Genomic DNA, 25,658 nt, shown 5'->3' with positions numbered 1-25,658 from the left:
AGCTTAAAAGTTTACACATGAAAGCAGAAAAGTTTGAATTCTGATGTGCCTTTGCAGGATTATTTTTTCTTATATTAAATCTGAAAATAGGAGAAGAAACTTCAGCTCCAAAATGTCTTCTTTGTTTCTATTTATCTCAACCAAAATGCTACAGCATCACACTTTCTTCCAGTACTCCTTTTTTCCCCTCTTGCCCCCACGGTCTCCACATCTGGCTGCACAATGCTTCAAGTTTAGCAAAGGAGTCAAAATTACAACCATGTGTTTTAACCTGCAGCTCACCGGTCAAGAGAGCCTCTCAGACAATGTTTGAATTCTTTATAAAGAGAATACTACAGACATGAATGTGTCACTTCTTGGATAGGCTTGTGACCACTCACATTAAAAAAAAGTGGACTCCGGTAGCTTTCCTTCCAGCTGTTTCTTAAAACATCCTTTCTAAAAAGAATAGAATGAAAAAACTCGCAATTACAATATCAGTAATAGCAGTCTCCCAGGAATTATGTGCCCGAAACCGAAAAGAGCCTGACCTGAGTAATTTTTGTGCAAACTACATCCACATCTGCATCATCCCTGACACAGAAGAGCTCAGTGGTTCACATCTCCTTCCCCAAGGCCACCTTTGATACAAGAAATAGACAATACTTTCCTAAAGCCTCTTCTCTCCTCCAAAAGTTAAATGCACTGTTGTTTTATTCAGACCTCATTATGGTCATATCCATTTGCTATGTCTCAGGTCTTTAAATAGATTTTTACTGAACCAAGCAGTTTTGACCAGTTCATTTTTTGAATGATATATTAAGTGGCACCAAACAATAGAAGTCACAGGTTTCAGTTCCTCTCTACTTTTAGAGCAATCATTTAATATAATTCAGATTTCTATCATTTAACCAGACCTTAGTCTATAACAAGTATTCAGTGCCTAAGCTTGCAGTTTTATCTTGTTTCACAGATTTTTACCTACTGCTTTTTGGGAAGACAAATTAATTCTCTAAATCATTCCTATATATTTCTTTATTGTTGAATATTATTAGAATATTCCAATACTCTTAACATTATTAAAACAAGCATAACTTCTCCCAAATATAGGTTTCACATCTATGTCCCTCTAGGTTTAATTATGTTCAAATAGTGCAACCACAATAGAATTCAGTTGGCTATAGCGCATTTCACAACATTGCTGTCAAGGTTAAAAACAGCCAGTACCTTAACTAGTTCGCTTGTGTAGGGAATTCTGTGAATATAAGACACACATTCTTCCCCCAAAGCCAAAAGAGAAATGACCCTCTCTCTCTCCATCCCCCCCCCCCCCCGCCCCCAACTTAGGCAAACACTGATCAAACACTGGTTTAGGTGGATTCTGCAATTGCCTGCTACAAGAGTTGAACAATTTTGTAGCCAGACCACCCAGCTTAAACACAAACCTCCCTATGGCATTTCCTGCTCTTTTCCTTTCCACAATCCATTGCTTTAAACACCAAATAAAATATGGGAAGTGCAAGTAAGTGAGAAGATCAATGCGCTCTTCTTCTCTTGTATAAAAATCTGCATTCTTCTCCTTGACTCTGCTCTTATTTCCCAGAATCCGCCTACATTTGCTAAATCCTGATAGTATCTCTAGTTTGAAGACTGTGAGCAACCAGTTTCTGTTATGCCTTTGAACACGCACACAGATGCACTCAGCTGCACATGCTGATGATGAGCATATTGAGAGATGCTATCAGTTGTAAACAGATTTCTCAACCACAAATAGCACAAGACTCTGAGGGCCAGGGATGACTGCTCATCAGACAGTCCCAGAAGCTTTGTCCTTGTTCAATAACCCACTGTGGGAGAAAGGTCTAAGGAAGGAGAAAGCAAGACTGCAGGTTTTCACAGCATTTGCAGTGGAGCTGGAAGGGTTGCAAGGCAGTGGTGAGAAACTATCGATCTGTTGCAGAATGAAGCTGTTACCATTGCTGGAACAGGGCAGGGGGATAGGCAATGGGTATCATCATGCTCAGAGCTGTGAGGAATAAAGGCACACTATCTCTGCCAACTTCAGATCATTTGTACTCCCAACACTGTCAGACATCTCTAAATACTACTTTTCAATCTGTCTTCAGATTTTGTAAAGCATGGTCCACAAACAAAACTCCACAAACAGATGTGGTAAGTTCAGGGCAAATGCTGCTCATTATTTTGCAATATTATCATTATAAGCATAATGAGATAGTGCCTTGATACTACCGAACAGTCTGGAGTTGCTGAGCAACCAGTTTCCACTATGCCTTTAAACACCCACTAGTTATGAGGTGACTACAGGCCAGTAAGCAGGGTTCAGAGTTGCAAGATGCTTCAAACTGTGGGGATGATTACACCTCTGCAGCAGCTACTGCATCTATCTACAGTAGAAAATATAATGCAGTAATGACTGCAGTTCCCCAAGATGCAGAGTCTACTTTCTCTATGCTTGAACACATACCTTCAACACAGACCCAGAGATCTGCAGCTACTGTACTGCCTTTTCTCATGCCTTGCAGCCAAGGCTCAAGGCACGCTACCAGAAATTAATCCCTCATATTTGCAGAGCCCAAGTAGGTGAGGGGCTTCAGAAACAGGGTAGATGACAGCTTGCAGGCTTAGCATAGAGGCAGGGCATCTCGGACTCAAACTTGTGAATTGCTTAAAAAGTTTGTCCACACCCAAGTCTTCTGTGACAGTGTCCCAATGAGACAGAGGTAGGCAGACAGAGCAGCTTGACATTTCAGGATGAGAAAGATGCCCAGGCTGCAAAGCTGGCTAGTGCTACTGGCTGCAATGCTTGACAAGTTTCTGGGTGTGTTTCCCCCCCTACAGCTGCTCTTGTTCATGCTGTGGCAATCAGTGCATATGTTGATGTTGCATTGGGGTTCACAACTCAAGCTAGACCTTCAAGTCATTGGTGCTCTTGGGATGGAGCTTGCTTTAACAGGATCCTGTGAAGTGCCTGACCATTTGTTTCCATTTTGACTTATTTGTGTTGGTTTTTAGGATCAAGATCTAGTTCTGTAAAATCACATTTGAAGTCATAATGGAATTGGTTCAGGGCCAGGAAATTCCTCTTGGAGGAGCCTATTGCTCAAACCACTTTAACTGGTCAGATGTCGATTTTGTCCAGAGTTGAGATTGAAAGTCCCAGAAGTAAGAAGTCCAAAGTGGCACTCAAGGGATCCTCTAACCTGCTGGCACAAACTGCCTGTGATTCCCTTGAGACATCAGTTTGCAGACTGACACTCCTATCCTTGAAGGTATGAGAGATTTAGGATTTGCAAACAGGCATTTTTCCTGTCTATGACATTTTCCTAATGTCCGTCTATCTGTCTGTGACTACCTTATTCACAAGTATTGTAGAAAGTTTGCTGTTTACTGGGAGGATTGCTCCATGTGAGCAGATCACTCAGGGTCAAAAGAAAGTTCTCTAACTTCTCTTTCAAATTAACAGGCAATACGTTGAAACTCTAGTTAGGTCTACAGCTAGAGCTCAGAGCTTGAGGCTATGAAAAGAAGCAGCTTTGCTCTGAAACATCTGAAAGGAAGCAAGGCATAGCAGGTACACTCTGCCCTCCGGTTCATCAGCAAGGCAGAGATGAGACAATGCGTGTATGCCCTGCAGGTTATCATCAGCCAAAAATGTGCTGAATTTGAAAGGGCTACTGACACTTGATGATGTGACCTTCTAAATTCTTTACTGCCTTTAATTATCATCACTTCTTTTCCCCCTTAGCCCTAACTCTAAGGAATTAATTATGAAAAGTTCCTGTGATTTCACATCAGTTTCCCCCTATCTAACCAGCTTAACCTCCACTCCTCTAGCACTTCATCACTTTCTCACACTCCCTAGACTGAACATTTCAAGAGGTGAGAGAAAATAAAAGGCATGACCATCAGGAACAAGATGGAACCATTCCCTCCCTCAAAAGAACCCCTCCTCTGGGAACTTGAGTGAGGTGTACAAATTCTGCTTTCCTTCTACAGAAGACAGGCTGTTCTTCCCTAGGTGTCAGGGAAGTGGGGAAGGCATTCAAATAACCAAGGGAAGCAGGGGCTAGAGTGTGGGAAAACAGCTGGCAAAATTCAAATGTCAGGTTGTGATTCAAAGCATGCCAGATGCTACCCTGTATACTTTTCATAAAGTACTTTATTAATTGCATCTGACATCACTCAAACTGAACTCTCTTCCTTGCACTTCCCTCTCTCTCCTAACCAACTTCTTTCCAACCTCCCTGCCTCTCCCTCAGTTTTTAAATACTGTAAGAAATGAACACAGATCTCGTCTGTGACTTTTTGCCTGGTTCCTTCAACAGACTGTTCTTCCATAGGTTGATACTCACAGGCTATCTACTACCCTTTAGATAACATCTGCTTCCATGAGATCACCAATAGTTGTTGGCTGGAAAATAGGAGAGAAAGTGAGGCCAAGATCCTTATTTCTCACTAAATTAGTCTTTTACTCTTTACAATGTTTGTTTTTTAAATGAAAACAAAAAATATCTTTCAACAAAAAATTAACGACCAAAGCCAGGGACAGGTTGATGAAAGGATGTCTAAAGCATGCAGAGATCTGGACTAACAGGTCTGAGCAAACTACCAAATTATTTGTGTAGGTGCACTGATTACCATTGACTAAATTATGTCACCAAAGAGAATGATATCAGAAAAGAGAGGAGGGGTCAATTTTATGGAATCTATCAGGCCTGTTGTAAGTAACAGCTCATCCTTGTACCCCAAAAGTGTGTTCCTTATCTTTGTCTGCTCAGAATCAGTGATTGTGGATACCTACCTAGCCTAGCGTAAATTCTCAATACCAGTGAAGGAAACTAAGCCTTGAAAAGTATACATACTTGTGTCAGTCCAAGTCTGGGTCTCAGACATTGAAGATACTTTGTTGACATACAAAATCCTTTTCAGGAAACTGTTAACGTTACACTTGCCTGGAAAGGAAGTTTTATTTTGGCTTCTCCAAATGCTGGAGTTCAGTTTGTGGTACTCTAACTCTGACCACCCTCCCCTCATACCAGCTCCAATGATGACATCCCAGAAAAGTCATCCTGTGTAACAGCAATTAATGTGCTTGTATTTTTGCCTGGCTTTTTCATTTCTGTTATGTAGGCCAACAAATTCTAAAAGTAAAGACATTTAAATCACAGGAAAAATTCACATTGTGTGTCATGGCTTAAAAACCCCCCAAACTTATTAAAGAGCAGTAACTTAGAGCCACGATCTTTTTTATTCCAAAATGGAAAAGAATCCTGTTTTCGTCGGTTCTGACTGATAAGCTGGGAAAAGTGTCTGCTGCTGCTCAGATTGCAAGTTTTCTGCAATATTTCTAGAAAATTTACGAGTTTTCAGTTTGTTCTGTTTTTCTGCTATTTATGCTTCTGGTTTGGGCATATTCAACTAGACTAACTATTGGTAAAGCATGAACATCTACCTTGGTATTAAGCTACTATGGAGAATATTAAGAAGTTTCCAGTACACCCACAGGAAAAAAAATCTGCTTCAGTGTGGACTGGTACAACCTCAATTGACAAAGGTTGGACATGAGTGCATACATAAACACACACACAAACAACACATGAGTGAGAATGAACTTCAAGAAGCAGCTTGGGAAAAAAAACCCTGAAATGACCAATCATTAATTCAAAATACAGCCAGCTTTCAATACTAGCACAACTTCTAACGTGATAGTTTCCCATGTATTTTATCATTTGTCAAGTTTCCAGATCTTCTCATTCAAACATATACCTAATACCGTTAATTTGTTACAGCATTTTTTAATTCTTTTTAGAAGTGCAGCATATGTACGTCTTCTAATTTTTTTATACCATACATATCTCATTCTAAACTTAGAGGTTTCCATAGTTGTCATTAAAAAGCACGTAGACAAAATATTTTATGGTATCTATAATAAATGCAAAGAAATCAATACAAACAAAACTTGGCTTAGCAAACTGTACATACATAAATATGTTCTTTGTTTTTCAACTTGACATTCAACATTTTTCCTCATAAAACCTTTTACGATCTTATTTATTACATCCATTTTTTTAAACCTTAAAAAAGTGCTTCTGAGATTTACACCTTGTGCATCCAAAGCAAAAGTTAGAACACCATGCCCGAAACAGAAACCACGGGGAATAATACATTACCATACAAGATCCTTTAAAATTGTATGTTACAAATGCTCTAAAATTTCTTTAGCATTAGTTATTTTGTATACTGTAGATACTGAGAGGGTATTTAACAAAGACTGGTTAATGGCTCATTTAGAGCAGCACACAGGAAAGGATCTACAGTATCAAGTCCTTGGCTATGCATAGTACAGGGCAACGACCTGGATATAAAGTGGCTAAAAGATCCAGAATGCTGGACAGAAGGATATTTCCCTCACACATGTCACATCCTCCTTAGTACCCAGGATGCGAGTATTGAAACAATGCTACTCAGGTAATACGTTGTGCAGTTTGATACTGATATACTGACGCGTTACTAGCTGAGCGCCAGCAGAGAATGATATGGACACAGCGGTGGCTACAGCAGGTAGGTAAAGCTGCCACACTGAATTGTGTCACTCTTTAAAACCATCCTGCCTTCCAGCTAGCACTCCAGCAGGGTTACCCACTGTCTCACGGGTCTCCTTCATAATGGAGGTGGACCATTCATGTATTTTAGCATGGGGTGGAAAGAGCGGGCAAAGTTGTTGGCCATAGTACAGCTATAGTCCTCCTCGGTCATTGGCACCAGGCAAGCCAGCCCGATCAGGAGCAGCAAGAGGAGCTGAAGTGGCAGAGCAGCTCTGAGGACTCTGAGGAAGAAGGATGGGCGCCGCCACGCTGGCCCGGCCTCAGAAGGGGAGGAACCTGAGCCACCTCTTGTGGACCTGAGAAAAGAGGATGGACAGGTGAATACACTAAAACATTACTGCAGCAGAGGTTGACCTTGGGCACTGAGCCTTCCCTGAAGGCTGGTTTACAATTTGTACAGACTTTGACTGACAACTGCAGAGGTGTTTTTCACTGAACACGCTATTTCCCCAACACTCTTAAGAGACCCCTGTTTCTAGACTGAGTAGGAAAACACCAAACGATCACAATAGAATGGGCTTTATGACCCCACAGCCCCTTTGTCAATTATGGGGAAGACTCTCCACTTAAAGCATTGTGCTCTTGAGAAGGGGAAAATAAAAGGTGTGCCATACCTGTCACATGTGTTCAATGCACACTGTCTAAAAAGGAAGCCTCCTCATTTAAAATTGAAGTTGCATTCGGTTTGCAGAAGTTTCTACATTCATTTCTGTATATAGTATCCACAAGGGTATCATGCATTAAGATTCAGTTACATCAATCTTCAATTAATTAATACACAAATATGCAGGCAATGGGGACTCATTTTCTACAAAATACATTGTATTTTGAATCTTGCACTGAATCAGCAGTTAAAATCTATTTGCTCAGCTGACTTGACACCATCATCTTCCGAGTGATTTTCTCCCTTGTGTCTATGGATCTGACCTGAAATGGCACATATCTACCGCATGTCTATGAAAGAGGAGAGACCCAACGCAAACATTTCCAAAGGGACACTGCAAGTTAAGCACAAAAATCCAATCTGTTTTTTAATAAAGAAAAAAGACATAGATTTCACATGTTCCTTTTTGACTGAAACTGTCAAAGTTCTAATATGTGGATGACAGGTTTTCAGATAAGTGCATGACTGAAAAGAGTCATTATGCAAGTTAAAATCTGATGGTCTCAGTGTGCTAATTAAATGGCATGGGAAAGTATTGTATTTTAGCACTAGCCAAAAATAGAAGAACTTAGAGCCTTCAAATAATTTGCTTCAAGAACTCTTCCATTAAGACATTAGGTCATGAATTTTGTCTTAGACATGTTGCTATAAAACATCCACGTGGCTGCTATGATTAGGAAGCCGCAGAAAATCTATGGTTTGCTAGGGTTTAAGAGATAAAAATGCTCATAAGGACGAATTTAGTCTCAACTTGAAGGTGTGGGAGATCAGGCTTGTTGGTTGAGGTCAAATGCTCCCCAGTGAAGCAAGTAGGGGGTGATGGTTCCTTAGTGTCTCTCCTTGCCTCCCCCTTGTCCTTTTGATCCTATCTCCCAGATAAATCTGAATCTGTGTGAGAAAGCATGCAAAAAAGCAAAGTATGATCTTCAAAACTATGCCAGGCTTGGCAAGGGTATCCTTCCCACATGTTCAGAAAAGAATTCTTTCTATGCTTTAGACTATTTTTATTATGTTGTTCGTGTATGTGTACCATCCCACTACAAAGACTTCAAGAAAGCCATACAGGTTTGGTAAAGTTTAGATGACCAACAGATACATAAACACTCAAGTATGCTAAATGATTAACTTGACCTAAATATCCCAGGAAGGAATGATGATTGAAACATCAGATTGCATGTTGTTTGAATCCACGTTATTGTAGCCCGGATGGAAAGCTGCTTAATGTATAATGTAAGATCATGTATTATAAAGAACATATTAAAAGGATATGGCACATTTAACAGCATCAGAGCATTCCATATTAAAGTTCAATTAGATCAGGACTCGTACTGTCGGAGAATGCCAAGACAGAAAACTAATGGACTGAGGTAGGAACAAAGGGAACAAGGAGTGCTTAATTACCTTCCAAGCATTTGATGGCACAGTCTACCTATTTACAAGGCTCTCATTGTACAAATGTTGTTAATCCCAATCATAAAAGGCCATATTTCTGCAGCTGGTAACTCCTGCTTGATAATTAGCAAAGTCTGAATTTTCTTCACTGACTCAGAGTTACTCTGGGGCAACACTGGGTATCAGAAGGGGAATTTCCAAAAAGCGGAATCAAAAGACAGCGGGCAAAGTTAGCATCTAATTTTTCTTTTCTTCTCCTATGGGTTTGATAGCACAATCCAGCACTTTTTGCTTTATGTTTTACCAAAAAAGAGTGTAAGCTGTATGGCTGATCTTGTCAAGGAACATAAACTTTCTTTCAAAAATTAAAACAGTTCTTGGCAAAGTGTTTCAAAACACTCTTTCTGCAGTGAAGCAGGGTGTTGAAGAACAGTTTCTAATACTGCATGGAAACAATTAAACAAGCAAATAATGAAACATTATGAAAACATCTTCAGAGGGGGAGTTCTAAAAAGTTCAAGTGCTGTACTGCCTGTGTCTATGGCAGGTATGCCTCTGTAATCTGCATAATTGGCTGAAAAATGGCATAGCTCAGAGTGTTTAATGGATTTGTTAAGGAGAGAGGGATAAAAATATACATTGTTAATAAAAAAGGCTCACTACTCATAAGGGCCAGAACTCCTATTTACTCCAGCAGGAGAAGGGAGAAGTACTGTATACCATTCTGGAGAAAAATGTAATTTCTTTTTCTTGAGCTTGCATCTTTAGCTATCTCTCTTCTGACTGCTCCACCATTTGTTACACTGGCGCCTGTTTGAGGAGGGAAGGAAGTAAGGCCATCTTCGACTTGCTCCATACACAATTCTTACTAACTAGATAAAAGGAGAAGGCACAGCTGCAGACCTGGCCAACAGTAAGCTTCTTCATGTCCAGAAATCTCATAAATTAACCTAAGAAGTGCAAGCAATAGTTACCCTTACTTTGGGAGTTTGTAATATCACTGAAATTGGAACTATTTCCTAAGCATTTCAAGAGAGGAGAGGCTAATTTACCAGGCTATAGATCGGATGGGCAAAGTGAACTTTAATTTCAGCTCAGATGAATACCTTCTTTTAAAGATGACTTTTTTTTTTTCCCCCAAGGAAAATATGGTTGAAGTAATCTATCTGTATTGCAGTAAACATCTGAAAGAGTATAACAGAAGAATTTATCATTCAAGCAAAGTTCATAGGAATAAATAAAGTGAGTTTAATGGGGAAGTGACGAATGGTATGCAGACAACAGGCTTACATTGAAAGAGGCACTGCTGGGCGAGTAGGATGTTATTACTGGAATTAATCAAGGATGAGTCTTGATTTAATATCTTTATGAAAAGACTGACACAAAATATAAGTATAGCAAATTTCATCTGTATGATGACAGAAGTTGGAAGTCTTTGCAAACACAACATAGGATTGGCTTCTTGCATAGAAAAAAGCAGGTGAATCCAATAGGTTTAAGAAGTAGCTTAAGGAGTTTAAGATTATAGTACATAAGGTAGCAATAAAAACTTGTGCTATAAACTTGGAAGTTCACACTCTGAAGATAATGAAGAGAATCTAGAGCTGTTTGACACAGAATAGCCAAAATCAATAATGTGGCTTGTGAATAGCTGTGAAAAGGAACAAAATAAATTTAAAATATATATTTCAGTTCAAGATTTCCAGAAGAGAAAAGGGGTTGTTTTAATGATGTTCTATAAGGCACTAGTCAGATCTCACCTGGAGCGGTCTGTATCATTTTGGTTAACATACTTCTGAAAGATGAATTCAAATTTACACAAGCTTAAAGGAGTCAAAAAAAAAAAAAAAAAAAAAGGAGTATTTCTCCTAGGAAGGAAATAAAGAGCTAAGCTTACCAATAGAAAACCTGAGAGATACAAAAACTACTCTCTATAAAATAGTGCAGAGCAGACAGAAAGATATTCAGAGAAATTAAATTTGATAATGACCTTCCAATAGATTTTTTTGTTCCCCCTAATTCTATTTTGCTGGAGTTATGATGGAGCAGGCATGATGCTCTGCCCACAAGAGCAGGCAATGACTCTTCTTGGTGGCGTATGAGACTCTTTAGGAGCGACCTTGTTTGGCTGTGTTCTGACTTTGATTCTCTCCCTAGCTCTCAGCATATCACCCCAACCTCAGATTTGGCTTACCCTGTAAAGCAGATGAGTATGTCCCTTTCAAAGGCAGCTAAATATGAAGTTTAAGTAACAAGCTCCAAGCGAGAGTGCGGGAGATAACTGGGAGAACCACCACGACAAGCCAAGCCCAAACCTCGTGTTTGAGCTACTGCCTGGCAATGACTGCCATTTCGTGGCCGAAGGCACGGAGAGTGCTGTGGCCTGGTCTGCTCCAGGAACAGCAGGTGACCTTTAAATATCCACGAGTCATTTGGGGAGGTTTGGGGAGAGCAAGGAGCCAAGGTTGGCACTGTGGCAGCAAGACTTGAATAGAGCTGCTCAAGAGAGACAATGTAAACACCCCAGAGCAAACTGAACCTCTATTTTAATCTTTTTAACATTTTAATCACTTCAAAAAAATCCACAGGCACAGCTCCAGGTGTGCATTTATGACACCTCTGTTAAACTGATGAAGAAAGAGGAGTTGCTTCTTGGATTTGCTTTTCCCGCTTAGCACACGATTACTAATCTCTCTTGAATGAGCCTTTAGTTAAATCCACAATGTAACGCCTAGTTCCAGCTTGTACCTTGCTTACATCATACTATATATGCTTGTCTTTGCCTTCCCCATTATCACAGCAAAAGGTGACATCACACTTGTTATACACAAAACACGGCCCCTCTAATTTTTAAATGAACTTTCCTTCACACCGTCCTATGTGATAAACCTTTTAAAATTGATTTGAGTTCTCCTGTATGCTAAACTCTAACACAGTTTGCTGATCCAGTGCAAGATCAAACACAAAGTACTCTGATCAGAGGCATGTCAAAATATTAAAGAACACAGTGACAGCTTGTACCGCTTTATCAGTTAAAACCACATTATACATCAACCACAACCTGTCTGGCTTGCGCATTTGATTAAGTTTCCTATTCAGCAGTGACTCATTCGTATTCCATGCTTGTCTGAATGACAAATTGAACATTGTGTTGTACTGCTACAAGATGTGTTAATAAACAGTGCTGGAAAGACTTGATCTGAAAGGTGCCGCACCAATGCCGCTGCCAGAATAGAGGCTGATCTCAAAGCTGCCAAGCACTGCTAGCTGCTCGCTGAGCCAGCGGCTCGCACCTACCACCAGAAACTTTCTCAAAAGGTTGGCAGAAGTGGTCTGACTATACAAGAGAGTGGTAGAGCGCACACAGTATGTTTCTTGAGTGCAACATTGCTAGTGCAAGCATGCTGATCTCCCGAAGACATCCTCCGTTCCTCCTAGCTGTTAATGGCTGCAGAGTAAAGCCCCACTCCTCCCTTTTCCCACTCTCTAAGAGAAACAAAACGCCAAGCTTCATAGCAGACTGGAGTTGGAAAAATTAATTCTCTTTCTCCATCAGACAGAAAGGTGGAGTGTACTTATGTCACACATTTTCTATGTGGTTTCCTTATGTTTCAAAGAAAATAAAAAAGCCCTAAAAATAAGGCAGCTTCTTAGTGCCAGTGGAAGCAGCGAAAGATACTCTACCTCTTCTATCTGCTGTGCCATGTGGTTTTGCAACTACGCCACTTGACTCGCAGTCACTAACCACACATACCAAGTAATTCTTTAAGAAATGTTTATGTAAATATCTACATGGTAAGTAGTTCTATTCTTTAGTTTGTTTATATTTGAGAATAATTTTGCTGAATAAGGCCTTGATTTTGCTCATGAAAAAAATAATACTCTTAAGGTATTGTTTTGTCTGCTTGGTTATTGCTCAATCACTATATTAAATCTAGCGTTGTCTTCTTTCCATCATCAAATCTTTCACTTTAACAGGAGTTGTTTTAAAAATGAATTGGTTAATTTTCAATATATATAGAACAAATGAGATTTAGGACTTAACTATAAGAACAAATATACTTTCATTATACTTTCTGATTGTTTTAGGTGTTGCAATGCATAAGATGCCGAAATAGCAAAAGTTGTCCTCTTTGTACATATTGACCTGCTCAGTTACTTTTTTTTTTTTTAACTTCATAACTCTAGAGGCTAGTGAACTGATCAGTGAAAGAGTGAAGGTACACGCATCACACTGACGACAACAAAGAATGCAGAAGCACCGTTAGCGGCAGAGATGACAGGTTGCTGGAGACAAGATGGAAAGCAAAAAGCTGTAGCTGCAAGCCTGCTCTCTACTGGGCAGACAGAGATGGGGCAGTGCTGCTCCCAGAGCAATGCACGGATGCAAGCACTTGGCAAGAGTCATGGCAATGTTAGCACGTTATATTGCAGTCGTCTTAGGAGGGGAGAGAAAGTGACCCCAAGTCTCAAAACCCTCAAATTCTGACTTTTAATTTTGAGTCTTAAGTACTGAAAACCCACAAACTGAACAAAACATTTCAGGGGGAATTAAAAAAAAAAAAAAAGAAAGAAAGCAAGAAAGCAAGAAAGAAAGAAGGAAAAGGATGTTAGTATGTCTCATCCAGATCTGTGGGTTTTGTGAATTCTAGAATATGGTATTGGCCTATTACCTGCCGTAATTTAATATCTAGAGGTAAAGAGGATGATAAAAAGTGTTTGCCATGAACCCACTGGCATTTCTGTTAAATCAGGCCAAAATAAAATAATCATTAAATATCATGAGTGTAAACACACACTCACCCTGATCAGGCGTATGAAAAAGAAATGTTAATTACATGGCATTCCTGGGAAGCAAAAGCTGTAGATGTTCAAGGATTACCTGGAATTTCTATTTAACAAAGAATTTGAAGTAATTGAGAGCCCCTTTTGCCAAACTATTAACAAAAGGGAAGTTTTCACTTGTTCAAGTCCTGGCCACCTGACGGAGTGGGTGCGGACGGAGAGGAATCACGGTCAATTTTCATCATCCTCTTGGGGTTCTAGAACAGAGTGCGGAAACCAGGAGAATAAGGTACCTGCTATGTGGACTGCTGACAGAGGGTCCAGGCTGTGAGAGACTACATTTGCCCCGTGGCTGTTTGCAATGAACAGGGGGTAAAGAAAGAAGAATGTTCAGTCCAGGCAAATAAAGACAAGCTACTGATGAAACTAAATTAAAAGTGCAGCAAAGGAAACAAACAAACAAAAAAAAAATCAAATGAAGTGATCAATACCCATGAATCAAGGAAACTGGCTTTTCTTTGCACCTAGCTGAGTATGGAAATGATTGGAACATACACAGTGAACTCAAAAATAACAGTTTAATTATTATGTTTATGAACAGTAGCTCTGGATTTTAAAAAAAATCACTATAAATTTAGATCAAATAATTTGTAATATGAAATAGAAAAAAAATTTATTAATTTCAATATAGGCAAATATAGGTAATTCAAAACGCACATGAAGCAAAATTAATATGCTCAAGGAAAAAATGTCCAAGGGCCTCCTTTGACAAGTCTGGCCTCTTCTCCACCCCCATATCCCCACAATTTTGAAGGCCAAATAACTGTAGGTGCATTCCTGCACTCACAACTATTTGCTGGAATATTTAATGCAGTTAGATGATTCTAATTCTGATTGCATTTTTGGTATTAGTATTTATTTATTTAGCATCAGTATATTTGGCACTGAAATTCTAAACAACATCACTTCAGTCTCCAAAATTGTGGGTGCAAAACCCGGAAGTTTGAAAACCAGACCCCAAGGAATCATATACCTTAGCTATATATTACGGACAAAAATGAAAAAGAGTAGTCACGTACATAAACACTAACAAATTAGAGATAGACAAATGCTTATTAAAATGTTAAGATGAAACCTATTATAATTCTACATACTCTTTAGACAAAGATTTTATGGTAAAATACTTCTCCATTTCCTGTAATGGTCAGGCATCCTCCAGTTAGATCTGTGATATCAGACCTTTTATTAGTTATTTAAATTTAAAAGATAAAAGCATTGACCTCTGAAATAAAATGTTAAGTTTTATATTCTTTCTCCTTTTGAAAAGCCAGTATTCCTTTACATTCTCATACTAGCATCTAAAAAAGAAACTAGTGAATGTAAACATAAATAAATAAATAAACAAAATAATCAATTTCAAGAGCCATAAAATTTATCAAGACAGAACTCAGAGGCTTTAAAAAAGTGCAAATGGAAAAAAAAAATAAATCAACCAAACCCAACCTGATTGTTTTCAGAACTAAGGAAAAAAGCAAAGTAATCAACCAATAGAATTGCAGAAAAAGACAAAATAATTGCAGTTCCATTTTGGGCTCAGAGTATGGAAGTGTTAAGTACTAGGCATGTATTGCTATATGTCTTGAATTTTGTGCCAGCGATGTAAATAGACAACTCCAGAGTTGCCATCATAGCCGTTGATTAGGTCCTGTGCAACTAGCTGTTTTGAAAACTGTTTTATGCCCTTCAGCTCTACTTAGCCGTTCATCCAAAGTCTCAATAAGACCATCTGCAACCTTCATCAGAAATAACAAAAAAACCTTATTGAGATTCTTGATGAAGCAGCTCTGAAGAGAAGGCCAAACAGAAATGGAGGACTGATTATACCAGACAAGACCAGACTTCGGGGTGCTGCCATCACTAGAGCAAAATACAAGAGACACGACATGCCATACCATGGTAAACCAACCACACTGACAGCCCTGGTTTTAGATAGTATTTACCACTTCTGATTTCATGCAGGATGGGATATGCAGCAGGGTTGGGGAAAGCAGCTGTGTTTTGTTCTTGGTTTATGCCATTTCCTTTTCTATCAAGTGAGAAGGGGGGGCCTTCCAGCTGGCTAGAGCTACTACAGACATCTAGAGCTCCCATCCAGGATGTAGCAGAAAATATATTACATGAAATTACCGTTCTCTGTCTGCTTGGAGTGCTTCTTCCAGATACAGGACTCACTGAGCCCGATGTGTCTAATTCATCAGCAGAAGACCATGAGGACAATTCCTAAAGTTCAGAAGGAACGGAGCTCAGAAATACAGCAACTAGCTGTTCAGGTAAGCAAACTCAAAAAAAAAAAAAAACCAAACCAAACCCCAAGTGAAATCCCAGCAGAGTTATTTCCAAACCAAATAAAATGAAGCAGTTAAATTTTGTTATCAAATTTTGAAACACTAAGGGATTACATGCTTTTTCTGTTAGCCCTAAAGGAAAAGAAAAGCAAACAGGTAGTTAAAACTTAATTGCTTTAGGTGACATATTTTCTGCCAAAGTCAATACGGGGGAAAAAAACAGTTGCTCTTTATTGGTCTTTAATTACAAGAAGAGGTTGGTACCAACAAGATTTTACTTAAACAGGCAGAAATTCACTAGAAGGAGGAAGAACTGAGTTCTCATGACTTATGCAGTCTGCTAATCCAAGACTAAAAAAAGTTAACTAGAGGAGAACCTTGAAATCTTTACTTTATACCTGCCACTGTTGGTGAAGATGTATGCATAACTCCCTCTCAAATACCGAGACATGTAACAATTTGAAAATATTTGGAGTACAGCTCAAAGCTCAGGAGGTACTATGAGAGATTTGTTAGCATATTACAGAATTTATTTTATGCTTTTTTTTCCTCTTCAACAGAGTGAGCATTATCTTCCTTCCCAGTGACAACTGACACACTATAATTGCCATTGCTGCAACCAGAATAATTATCTCATATACTTTGTAGCTGACTGAATCAGTAATGGCAGGATAAACAAACCAAGAAGTTCAATACTCATTGCTACACCAAATAGCAAAAAATTACGGGATTAAAACCCCCCACCATATCACAAAAGAGATGTTTACATTATGAAGTGTAAGATTACTTCATGATATTCAGGATTACGTGTGTATCATCTTGGTAAGTATCGCAAACAACAGAAACAGTGCATCTGACAGCACCTATTAGACAGTCAAAACAGTGGGAAACGCGTGCCCAACAATCAGCAAGGAATAAAAAGACATGACTTACCAGCTGACTACTTGAAATGTCTAGAATTTTCTCTAGGTCTTTAATATGACGTGTGACCTCTTTCAAGAGGAGCTTCAGTCTGTTTCCAATGACGTGCACCTTTTCTTTGGCCTCAAGACAGTCCTTGCCTTCAGCATTGACTAGCAACTGGCAGGACATATCTTGCAGTGATGCCACCTTCAACTGAGACTCCAGCAGTTCACGTCTGATTTGCTGTTGCAAAGGCAAGTCCCAGATTTTTTTTAATGGAAGTTAAAAAAAAAAAAAAAAGGAAGAAAGCTAGAACTCACAAAACTGGACATTTGAAATTAACGAAATGGAAAGAAAAGAGAAGCAATAAGAAATTCTAATCTGACAGGAAGAGAGACAGGAGCCTAGCAGTTGCCTGAGATTTTAAATCACAGGTTATGCTACTAACGGAAGTGAGTAGTGTTCCCTACCAAAGTGAAGTTAGTTACTGACACTGGTACCATAGTTGGGTTAGCACTGTACGTTGCATGCTAACACACTCAAGAGGAAGATAAATCTGATTAGGTGTTTTTCTGATGACGCCTTTTGGGAGAGAAAGGGGTGATTATAGCCCTACCATTAGAAGTCTGTGATGATCCTGCAGTGTTTCCGGGTCCAGGTTTGGATTAATGGGCACAATCTCATTTTTTCTTCTGTCAATATTCTCTAACCAAAGCAGCAAACCATGGCTCATTTCATGGAAATCCTACAAGTGATGAGTGATGATTTTAACAGCGTGGCAGAAAATTCCAGTCAAATTCAGGCTTTTAGTTTATCCTGTGATAGGTCCTACTGGCTAAATAACATAACTTACAAGAAAGCATACAACAGTATATCAGAATACTATTCCAGAGATGACAAATCTAGAAAATCTTGAGCTTGGAAATACATGCTTCAAGTAGTGCAGGTGTATATTTCAGAACATACATGCTGAAGCTGTATGTTGGCTTGCATGGGCAAGTTTCAGACCGGCTAATGTGCACACCAGATAAAGATATGGTTTACATTTTTGGTATGTTGGATGCTGACAATTTAAAATAAGCACAAGACAGACCTGGCACTGCATTAATGCATCCTGCAGTGAGCAGCGCCACTCCTCGATCATATTGCATACGTGGTCCCAGCGCACATTCATCTGAGACAGCCGCTCTTGAAGCTTCTTGCTCTCTTCGCTGTCAGACTGAGTGAACTCTGAGCTGCACAGATTGATGGATAAGATGATGGCTTTGCGGTTATCAATTGCTTTCTGCAGCTCCTTGATGATAAGACAAAGTGGGACGGGGGAAGAAAGAATGGAAATCGGTAAAACATGTGACTTTCAGAAGAACCAAGTAGAGAAGGCACCACAAGAATGCAATGATTTGGCGTCAGCAACTGCAGAATGGTACCTTTCTGTAACAGTCTCTTTACTCTGGATATGAGATTTCTGTGCTCACTCTGTGACTCTGCAAATGTTCACTCTAACATCTACTAAAATTTTACTGTGAGCATAAACTAGAACAAGCCAATTAAACTTGTAAAGTCTTAAAAGCCTGAAGTCATAGCTGAATTTTAAAGATCTGGCTCATGTTTCAGATATTTTAAAGACAGCAGGACCAACAAAATTTAAAGAGATGTAGGGCAATTGTACTGTAGCTCATAATAAAACTTTTGCCCTCACTTCTCGGTTTTGCTGATAAACATAAAAACCAACATGTTTTCAAGTGGAAAATGCTGTCAACAGTATTTTAAAATGAAAGCTTTTACTGAGGGAAAAGAAAACATACAAAGAATATAAACAACTTACTCCAATTTATAGAAGCAGGACATGTATAAAAACTCTGATTTGTTTACATTGGAAGCCACAAAAGAAACCCCGCCTCTTTTGGTTTGGAGGGCACTAATGAGCTTTCCAAGAGTGGGTGAGATAAGAACAGTATTCTTATGAAATGCCCTCTTTTCCACCTACTTTACAGCATTTATTTAAAAGCCCCATGTCACAGTGACCTTTGTAGAACTTATGGCAGCTATATTTGGATTCCAGTGAAGATCAGCATTAATACACTTTAGATGGATCCCTGCCGGAAACAGCTTTACTAGCTGTCCACCTCATTCCTAGCATGGGGCACAGTGCATTTTGACATTGGCTCCCACATTTTTGTACCCAAGCTTATAAGATGCTAGCAACTGAATGCGAAGTTGTATACCATCACATCTGCAGATCTTGATAGCTGTAAAATAACCAGGAGAGAACACAAAGGTAGCATGCAGATCCTGATGCATCAGAGATGACAGAAGAAGAAACAGGAATGTTGCAAAGTGATACCAAATTTTTCCTGTGTTGTGGTGGTGAGGGCAATGGGTAGGCTACAGCCCCTTTGGGCACTCTCTTCTTCTTCCACACAAAGCAGTATGTCCCAGTGAGGCATTTCTTTTAAAGTAGCTATTTTGTTACCAGCTTGACTAGAAGAGATTTGATTTAACTTGGGGTTTTTTGGTGGGTTTTTTTTTTTTTTCTTTCATCAGCTTGGCTGACATCAGGAATCGTCTGTGCATTCTGCAATTACAGAATTGCCCCAGAATTACTATTTCAAAAATTCATTTGGATTATATAGTAAATGACGGTGGTGCATTTTTCTGCCAAAAGGTGATTCATAAAATCACTTTCCCAGTTACCTCAGTTTTCAGCAGCAGCCCTCTATGTGCAGAATGGAGCAAACCAGCTGCAGCTATTGGCAACCTCTTCAACATTCCTGTTGCCCTCAGGTCTGTTTACAAGGTAACTCATGGAAAAGAGAAATAAAACTCACTTTCAGTTTTTTAATTCTGAGCTCAATAGTCTGTATGTCAGTGCTGAGATCAAGGCAGCGGAGCTTCTCCAGTTCCTCTTCAGTTTCTCCCAACCAAGCCCAAACGCTATTAAGGTCGGAGTTAAACTGCTGCCATTGTTGAAGGTTCTGCTTCATCCTCAGCTCCTTGCTTAGAGCTTGAGCCTGGATTAATTCCCATCGGTCAATTACACCTGGAATGATTAACACCAAATTCAATAAAAGCAAAAAAACCCCAAGCAACTAGCCACGCACACAATTGCATCAGTTGAATCCTGTGGAGGACAAAAAAATGCTCCATAAAAGCAAAAAAACCCCTAACCCACAAAATACCACACTGAAAACTAAGTTAGATTGAAGATCTTGATGTTGGAGAGAAAGAATGAAGAATCTGGATGATTCCAGGCAGCAGGCAATTTTACCACTTTCTAATGTCAGAATTGTACGAACAGAATTAAGGTAACACATGTAGGTCTCTAAACAGGTTATGCTGGTATAAAGACATCATAAATTAGCATAAATGCAAACCGGATAAGGAATCTGAATATGTCTAACTAGCCACATATTTTTTAGTATTTGCGTTGGTATTTGTACCTACCACAATTTAATACTCACACCTCACTACATTTGATTAAGCTACTGCTGATGCATTGGACAAATATCTGTGCTAAAAAGAAATAAATTAGAGACTATTTCTTCTTGTCAGATATTTTGAAATGCTACGGCAGAAGGACAAGTTGTATCATTTCATCAACTTAAAAGTAAAAAAAAAAAAAGACAAACCCCCCCCCCAAAAAAAGAGTGCATGGGTAGCATATTTTGCCAAGGTAAGAATGGACATGTTGCCTTTATAGTCTCTAGAACAAATCAATATTTTCACAATGCAACACCTCCCGTTCTACAGTTGATGCTTAAAATTGGTCAGGCGAATACTTCTACCAGGTGAATATAGATTTCTGTACTGCAGACAGATAATATAAGAAGTGAAAGCTACTATTAGAATAAATGAATGTTGACTTATGTGTTTTGTACAGCAACATAAGCAACCTTTTTTCACCAGAAAACATTCAACAAAAATGCATTGCATCCACAGGGACTTTCCTAAAGGCTTAAGGTTATGTCTCACGATATGAAGGGGTTCTTAAAATGCACCTGTATGCCTAATTTCTTTACAGGGCATATACAAGGAATACCTATCATTCCTTACTATTCCTATTAAGAGATGTTAAACAGAAAATGGTGACAAACACAGTTGTGTAAATATATATGTTAGTAAATAATACCAAGTGTTTATTCAGAAAAACTTTGCATGTTTGCTGCTTTTCATAATTGCTTTCCATGAAAGAACTAAATGTTACTTACCAGCTGTTTGTGTTTCAGTACTGTTCAGGTTAATAAGTCCAGATAATTTTTCTTCTTCCTCCTTCAGTTTATATCCAAGCCTTCTTACTGAGTCTATGCTTCCACTGCACTCACCTAGTAGCTTCATCTGTGTTAACAAACAAAAAAAATCCCATCTCAATATGCACTGTACAGGACTAATTGCATGGAAAATACAAATTACAATGCAACTTCCAAAATCTTCTAAAAGTAGGTCTAAGTGTGAAGATAAAAATCTAAATTGTTACTTTAACAATCTGTCCTGATCCTATCAAAGAAATGTATATGGAAATAACAAAAGCTTAAAGCATAAGTTCAGACTAAATAGAAATAACTGAGTGCCACTGTGCCAAATCGTGCTGGATGGCAAAGACACTAGAAAATGTGATAAAGAAAATAAACAAAAGTGTGTAACTATTACTATGCATCCAAGCAGCTAATCTTTCAAATCTGTCAGTAATGAAATTGCTTGAATGATTTAGAAAGAAATTTTTCTTCCAGAAAACCTCTCTGAAAAAGCTTTTTAATCAAAGATTCCGTATATGCAACCTGGCTTACATGATGCGTGTTTATAATTCATCAGCAAGCTGAATACTGTGCACGAAGCTATAAAACCTTCTTTTAAAAGCAGAGGAATTTTAAACAAGGATATCATCATTAGATGATAGATAAAAACATGTGTGAGAAAGTACTTTTGGACATCTGCAGAAATGTAATAGGAAAATAAATTCTTTAGAGTCATGTTCCTGTAATCTTATGCTATTGTAAACACACTAATAACATAAACATCAATAGCATGTGGTTAAGGGTAGCAACGATATGAGTAAGTCTGAGAAGCAGTAATATCTAATTGCTTTGTTAAAACAGCCATATTTCTTTCAATAGCAATTATAAGCGTGGAGTGCTTGTTCGACTTGTGCTCCAAAATACACGCACATATCCTTTGTAACTGGAATCCAGCTCTGGTCCTGTAGGTGTTTTACTGCGGATGATGTTTTCCGTTTGCTGTATTTGGAAACGACTGGTGTCTAAGGCCTTGTCCAGCTGTCGGATATGTGCTTCTAGGGAACCAGGTTCTCCTGTACCAAAACAAAAAAAAAGTGACTGTCACCCAAGTTTTCCCAAAGGTTTTTTTATCTTTTGCCCAGGCAGAATAAATATCAGGAACAGTATCTAGATTAGAGAGTAAAGGAGAAATGTGACTGCAGCAGTAGGAGTGGTACAACGTCAAAGCGAACTGATAACTGGTTTCATTAGAGGGTGTTAGCGACCTTCAGAGGACAGATGACTATACCAAGGAACATGCTCGCCATAAGCATATTATCAAAGAGTTCACAGTTTAAAGCAGGCTTGCAAACTACTCTGAAGTGACTTTTTCCTCACCTCTCTGAGGGGAAAAGTTCTCGGCAAAGCATGCTCTAACCTCACTGATTTTGGAGAACACCTTGCTCTCTTTCACAAACTCTATCAAATCAAACCTTGTATCCCAAACTCCTGATCCAAACCAATGTTACAATTTGATTTCTCCTCACTTCTCTTTGTATTACTTCTCTCCGCTAAAAAACAGTGGAATTTCAATCTATGTGAAAGGATTCTATTCGTATACAATTTTGAAGATTAAAAGCCGTATACAAACCCTAAGCAATACTGTTATAATTATATTGTCAGGGTCCATAGATGACTGGATGTCTTGAAAGCCCACAGCAAGTAGTCCACAACTGATTTAGGCCACCACACTAAGCAGCAAAATTTATAGTATTTTCCCAATTAGGCATTTCAGAAAAATTATACTTAACATATCTGCAAGATGGTATTATTCACCCAAGCTCTTTGGAACTTATACCAACTTTTCTGAAGCAGAACTAACTTGTGTTTTCCTTACAGAGGTTAGCCGAATTCTGTGATATATGAATTAGCTACAGCCAATTCTAATCTGAAGCAGGCTGCAGCCTGGAGGACCACATGAGATCCCTCTTATCCATATTCTATCCCTGTGCCTGATTTCCATCTGTTTACAAAGACAGTTTGAATTTATTCATAAAGACACAATTAAAAACAAGCATAAAGAAGGGGAGCCTTCTGTCCACCTAATTACAGAAAATGGAGCCTCTTGGATGGTTAATCTGTTTTCATACAAAACACCTCACCCCAAATGGACAGAACACAGTGCTCAATATTTTTCCCTCAATACCTGCAAAATTTTCACAGGTCAGAAAACTACGCACATTTTTCTATATGTAGTGCTATTATTTATACTCTTAATCATAGTATTATTTCGCTAATTTGGGGAAAAAATAAAAACGGACAGTGAAACTGAGGTCTGTGTGACAGATGCTGAGATTTTAAATGTTTTAAATGCTATTTCAAATTTGGAATGAAGTCATTATTTCAAAAGAGGAAAACTGTGAAATCATGACAGAAGGTATTTATTTGTAAGTGCATCTAATCCCTCTGAGATACTCAGCTAACAAATGAAACAGTAGGTTTAATCTTGTGTAAAAATGCAACGTGAAAAAAAAAATCATCTTCCAATATAAAACACTAAGATAAAGACATTGGACTACAGCACCTCACCTTGGCATTGTTATCACACGAAACAACTACTAACCTAAAAGTTTATATCTAAGTAACAATCCAAGCTGCGGTTGTGTTAAAAAACATAAGTGCAAAATTGAAAAATTAGGTTTTGCTCTATATCTCTCCCTTCTGCCTTAATCTAGAAACCACTCTTCTCTCAGAGACATAACGAAGTATTCAGTTATGTTGAGGGACTTCAGAGAATAAAGACCAGAGTAACCTACTGATTGGTTTAGTCTAGTTAGCCAAGGTGGGAGGGCCAATACTTCAAACACCATTGTTTCATCCATGCACCTAATAATACCTTTAAGCAGTAGTAAAGCAGGATGCTTCTACGTTAACATGCCAATGCTGCCATGTAAGAAATATTTATGTTGAAAGCTGTGAAAAGTATAGCAGATGCTAAGAGAAGAGAAAGAAGTTATGCTTGCGCACCATGGTATTTGCATCTGTCTATGCTTAGTCTTTTTTTGATGCCTACCAGAGACAGTTTTGAGTGCGTTTTCTGTGAGTGTTACATAGGCCTCAAGAGTTTCAGGGATCTCTACATCTGAAAAAATAAAAGCACAGTCTAAATTGACAGCTCGGCAATGGCTGTCTCCTTACAACAGGAGTCCTTTTCATGGGATGGAATACATAAACGGTTCCAATAGCAAACATCCCTTCTGGAGAAGGAAAAAAAGATGAAGACTGCAACAGAGGGAGCCTGCTATAAAGTCTCTTAATATCCAGGCAAACCTGACTCTTTTCAGAGCAATGATCTGGAAAGCAAAAGATAGCCACAAGGTCAGAGTACAATATACCAGTATGTCTTCCCCCAAAACTGGCTGCATTTGGACACTTTCACTCGTTAAGATTTATTACGCAAAGCACACAGAGTTAGAAAGGATTTCCAGTTTCACTGGAGAGCAAGACCCAAGACCCCACCTCAGGCTAAACACTCAGTTGCTGGAGTCTTGCCTGGGTAAGGACTGAGTTAAGATTTACTTAAGCACTCGATGATTTTGTCTGCGGATCTCTCCCACAGCATTTCTTCATCAGTTTGTTCTGCACTTTTTGCCATATCCAGTATAGTTTCTTCTAGTCAGAATAACTTATGACACACTGCTCTTACAGATGACATATCCCATCTGGCAGGCCACAAGCACAGAGACACAGCCAATTCCTTGTCATATCATATACGCCTTTGCAATTTTCCAAGGCTGTAGTCATCCAGGAATCTCCATCGCTGTGTCTAAAGCCAGAAGGCCACTGGGATCACTTAGGGAAAGCTATTTAAAATCTTCAGGGGCTATTTATTTAAAATACTTTTCCATGAGCGTCTTGGCCAAGCAATCACGTATGTAACATTTGCTTCTTTTTACTGGGAGAGAACAGGACACACACTTTGCCACCATACCTGCTATGCCAGCTGCTCCTCTCAGGTAGAAGTCCTTCTCTTGTCCTCTGTCTTCTTCCTCGGAGTGCAGTGCCCGTGAAACGGCTGTCTCCAGGTCTCTGCTAAGGTCGTAGTCATGATCCCACTCCAGAGGAATGGAGTCCACGCTCGCAGGGGTATCTCGCCCTGATCGCTCGCTTCTCACCGGCTGGGAAAGAGGCAGCGAAAGGTTGGAAGAAGGGTGCGGAGAGAGAACGCTGTCTGCAGATTTGTCATGCCAGTGTATGTCAGAGAGATCTGCTGATTCGTCCAGATCCACCTCTCTGTCAGAGAGGTCGTGTTCGTCATCTGTCAGCTAGAAGTATAATGCAAACAGAACCCATCAATGAAACATGCAGAGGCACTGCAGGGTCAGCCTGGCTTGGTGAAATAAAGCAGCATTAGGCAACAGTCACACTGATGGGGTTTCCATTTTGCAGTCTTTTGCACTTCTCCTTCAGTATTTTAAGGTGCATTAAAAAACCTAAGCAACAACAAAATTCATAATGCCAGCTGATTTTAATTACTTAAGGCACCACAAAGTCACATCAAGCAAATGTCTCCAGGCTTTTTAATGATGCCACTACAATGCAGACATCAAATTTATGAAAACTCTAGAATCAAGTCATAGGAAGCATCAGTGACCTTTACAATGACCAATGCTTTCATCATATTCTTTCATATTTTGAAAACCCTGGGGTTTATTCCTTTTCCTTCAGTAGGACTTGAGCTACCAAAAATTGT

General features: G+C 39.1%; 1 protein-coding gene across 19 annotated transcripts in view; it reads right to left on the bottom strand.

The window, feature by feature from the left end:
• Positions 1 to 5,779: 5,779 nt before the first annotated feature.
• Positions 5,780 to 25,658, bottom strand: part of SYNE1 (spectrin repeat containing nuclear envelope protein 1) — a 311,090-nt gene continuing 291,211 nt past the window's right edge. For 14 of the 19 annotated variants that reach the window (XM_054822893.1, XM_054822884.1, XM_054822883.1 and 11 more), the window contains 11 exons: positions 24,897 to 25,230; positions 23,979 to 24,047; positions 21,857 to 21,999; positions 20,903 to 21,029; positions 19,523 to 19,734; positions 17,788 to 17,988; positions 17,311 to 17,439; positions 16,725 to 16,937; positions 15,634 to 15,726; positions 13,740 to 13,798; positions 5,780 to 6,901 (listed from right to left, as the gene is read on the bottom strand). In XM_054822893.1, coding sequence (XP_054678868.1) covers positions 6,661 to 6,901; positions 13,740 to 13,798; positions 15,634 to 15,726; positions 16,725 to 16,937; positions 17,311 to 17,439; positions 17,788 to 17,988; positions 19,523 to 19,734; positions 20,903 to 21,029; positions 21,857 to 21,999; positions 23,979 to 24,047; positions 24,897 to 25,230 — 1,821 coding nt within the window. In that variant the 3' untranslated portion in view covers positions 5,780 to 6,660. The remainder of the gene's footprint in view (positions 6,902 to 13,739; positions 13,799 to 15,633; positions 15,727 to 16,724; positions 16,938 to 17,310; positions 17,440 to 17,787; positions 17,989 to 19,522; positions 19,735 to 20,902; positions 21,030 to 21,856; positions 22,000 to 23,978; positions 24,048 to 24,896; positions 25,231 to 25,658) is intronic. The other 5 variants (XM_054822889.1, XM_054822892.1, XM_054822901.1 and 2 more) reach the window with 3 other exon arrangements.

This window comes from Grus americana, chromosome 3, assembly GCF_028858705.1.
Source record: "Grus americana isolate bGruAme1 chromosome 3, bGruAme1.mat, whole genome shotgun sequence".
Classification (NCBI taxonomy): domain Eukaryota; kingdom Metazoa; phylum Chordata; class Aves; order Gruiformes; family Gruidae; genus Grus; species Grus americana.
This window is presented reverse-complemented; position numbering and strand designations above follow the sequence as displayed.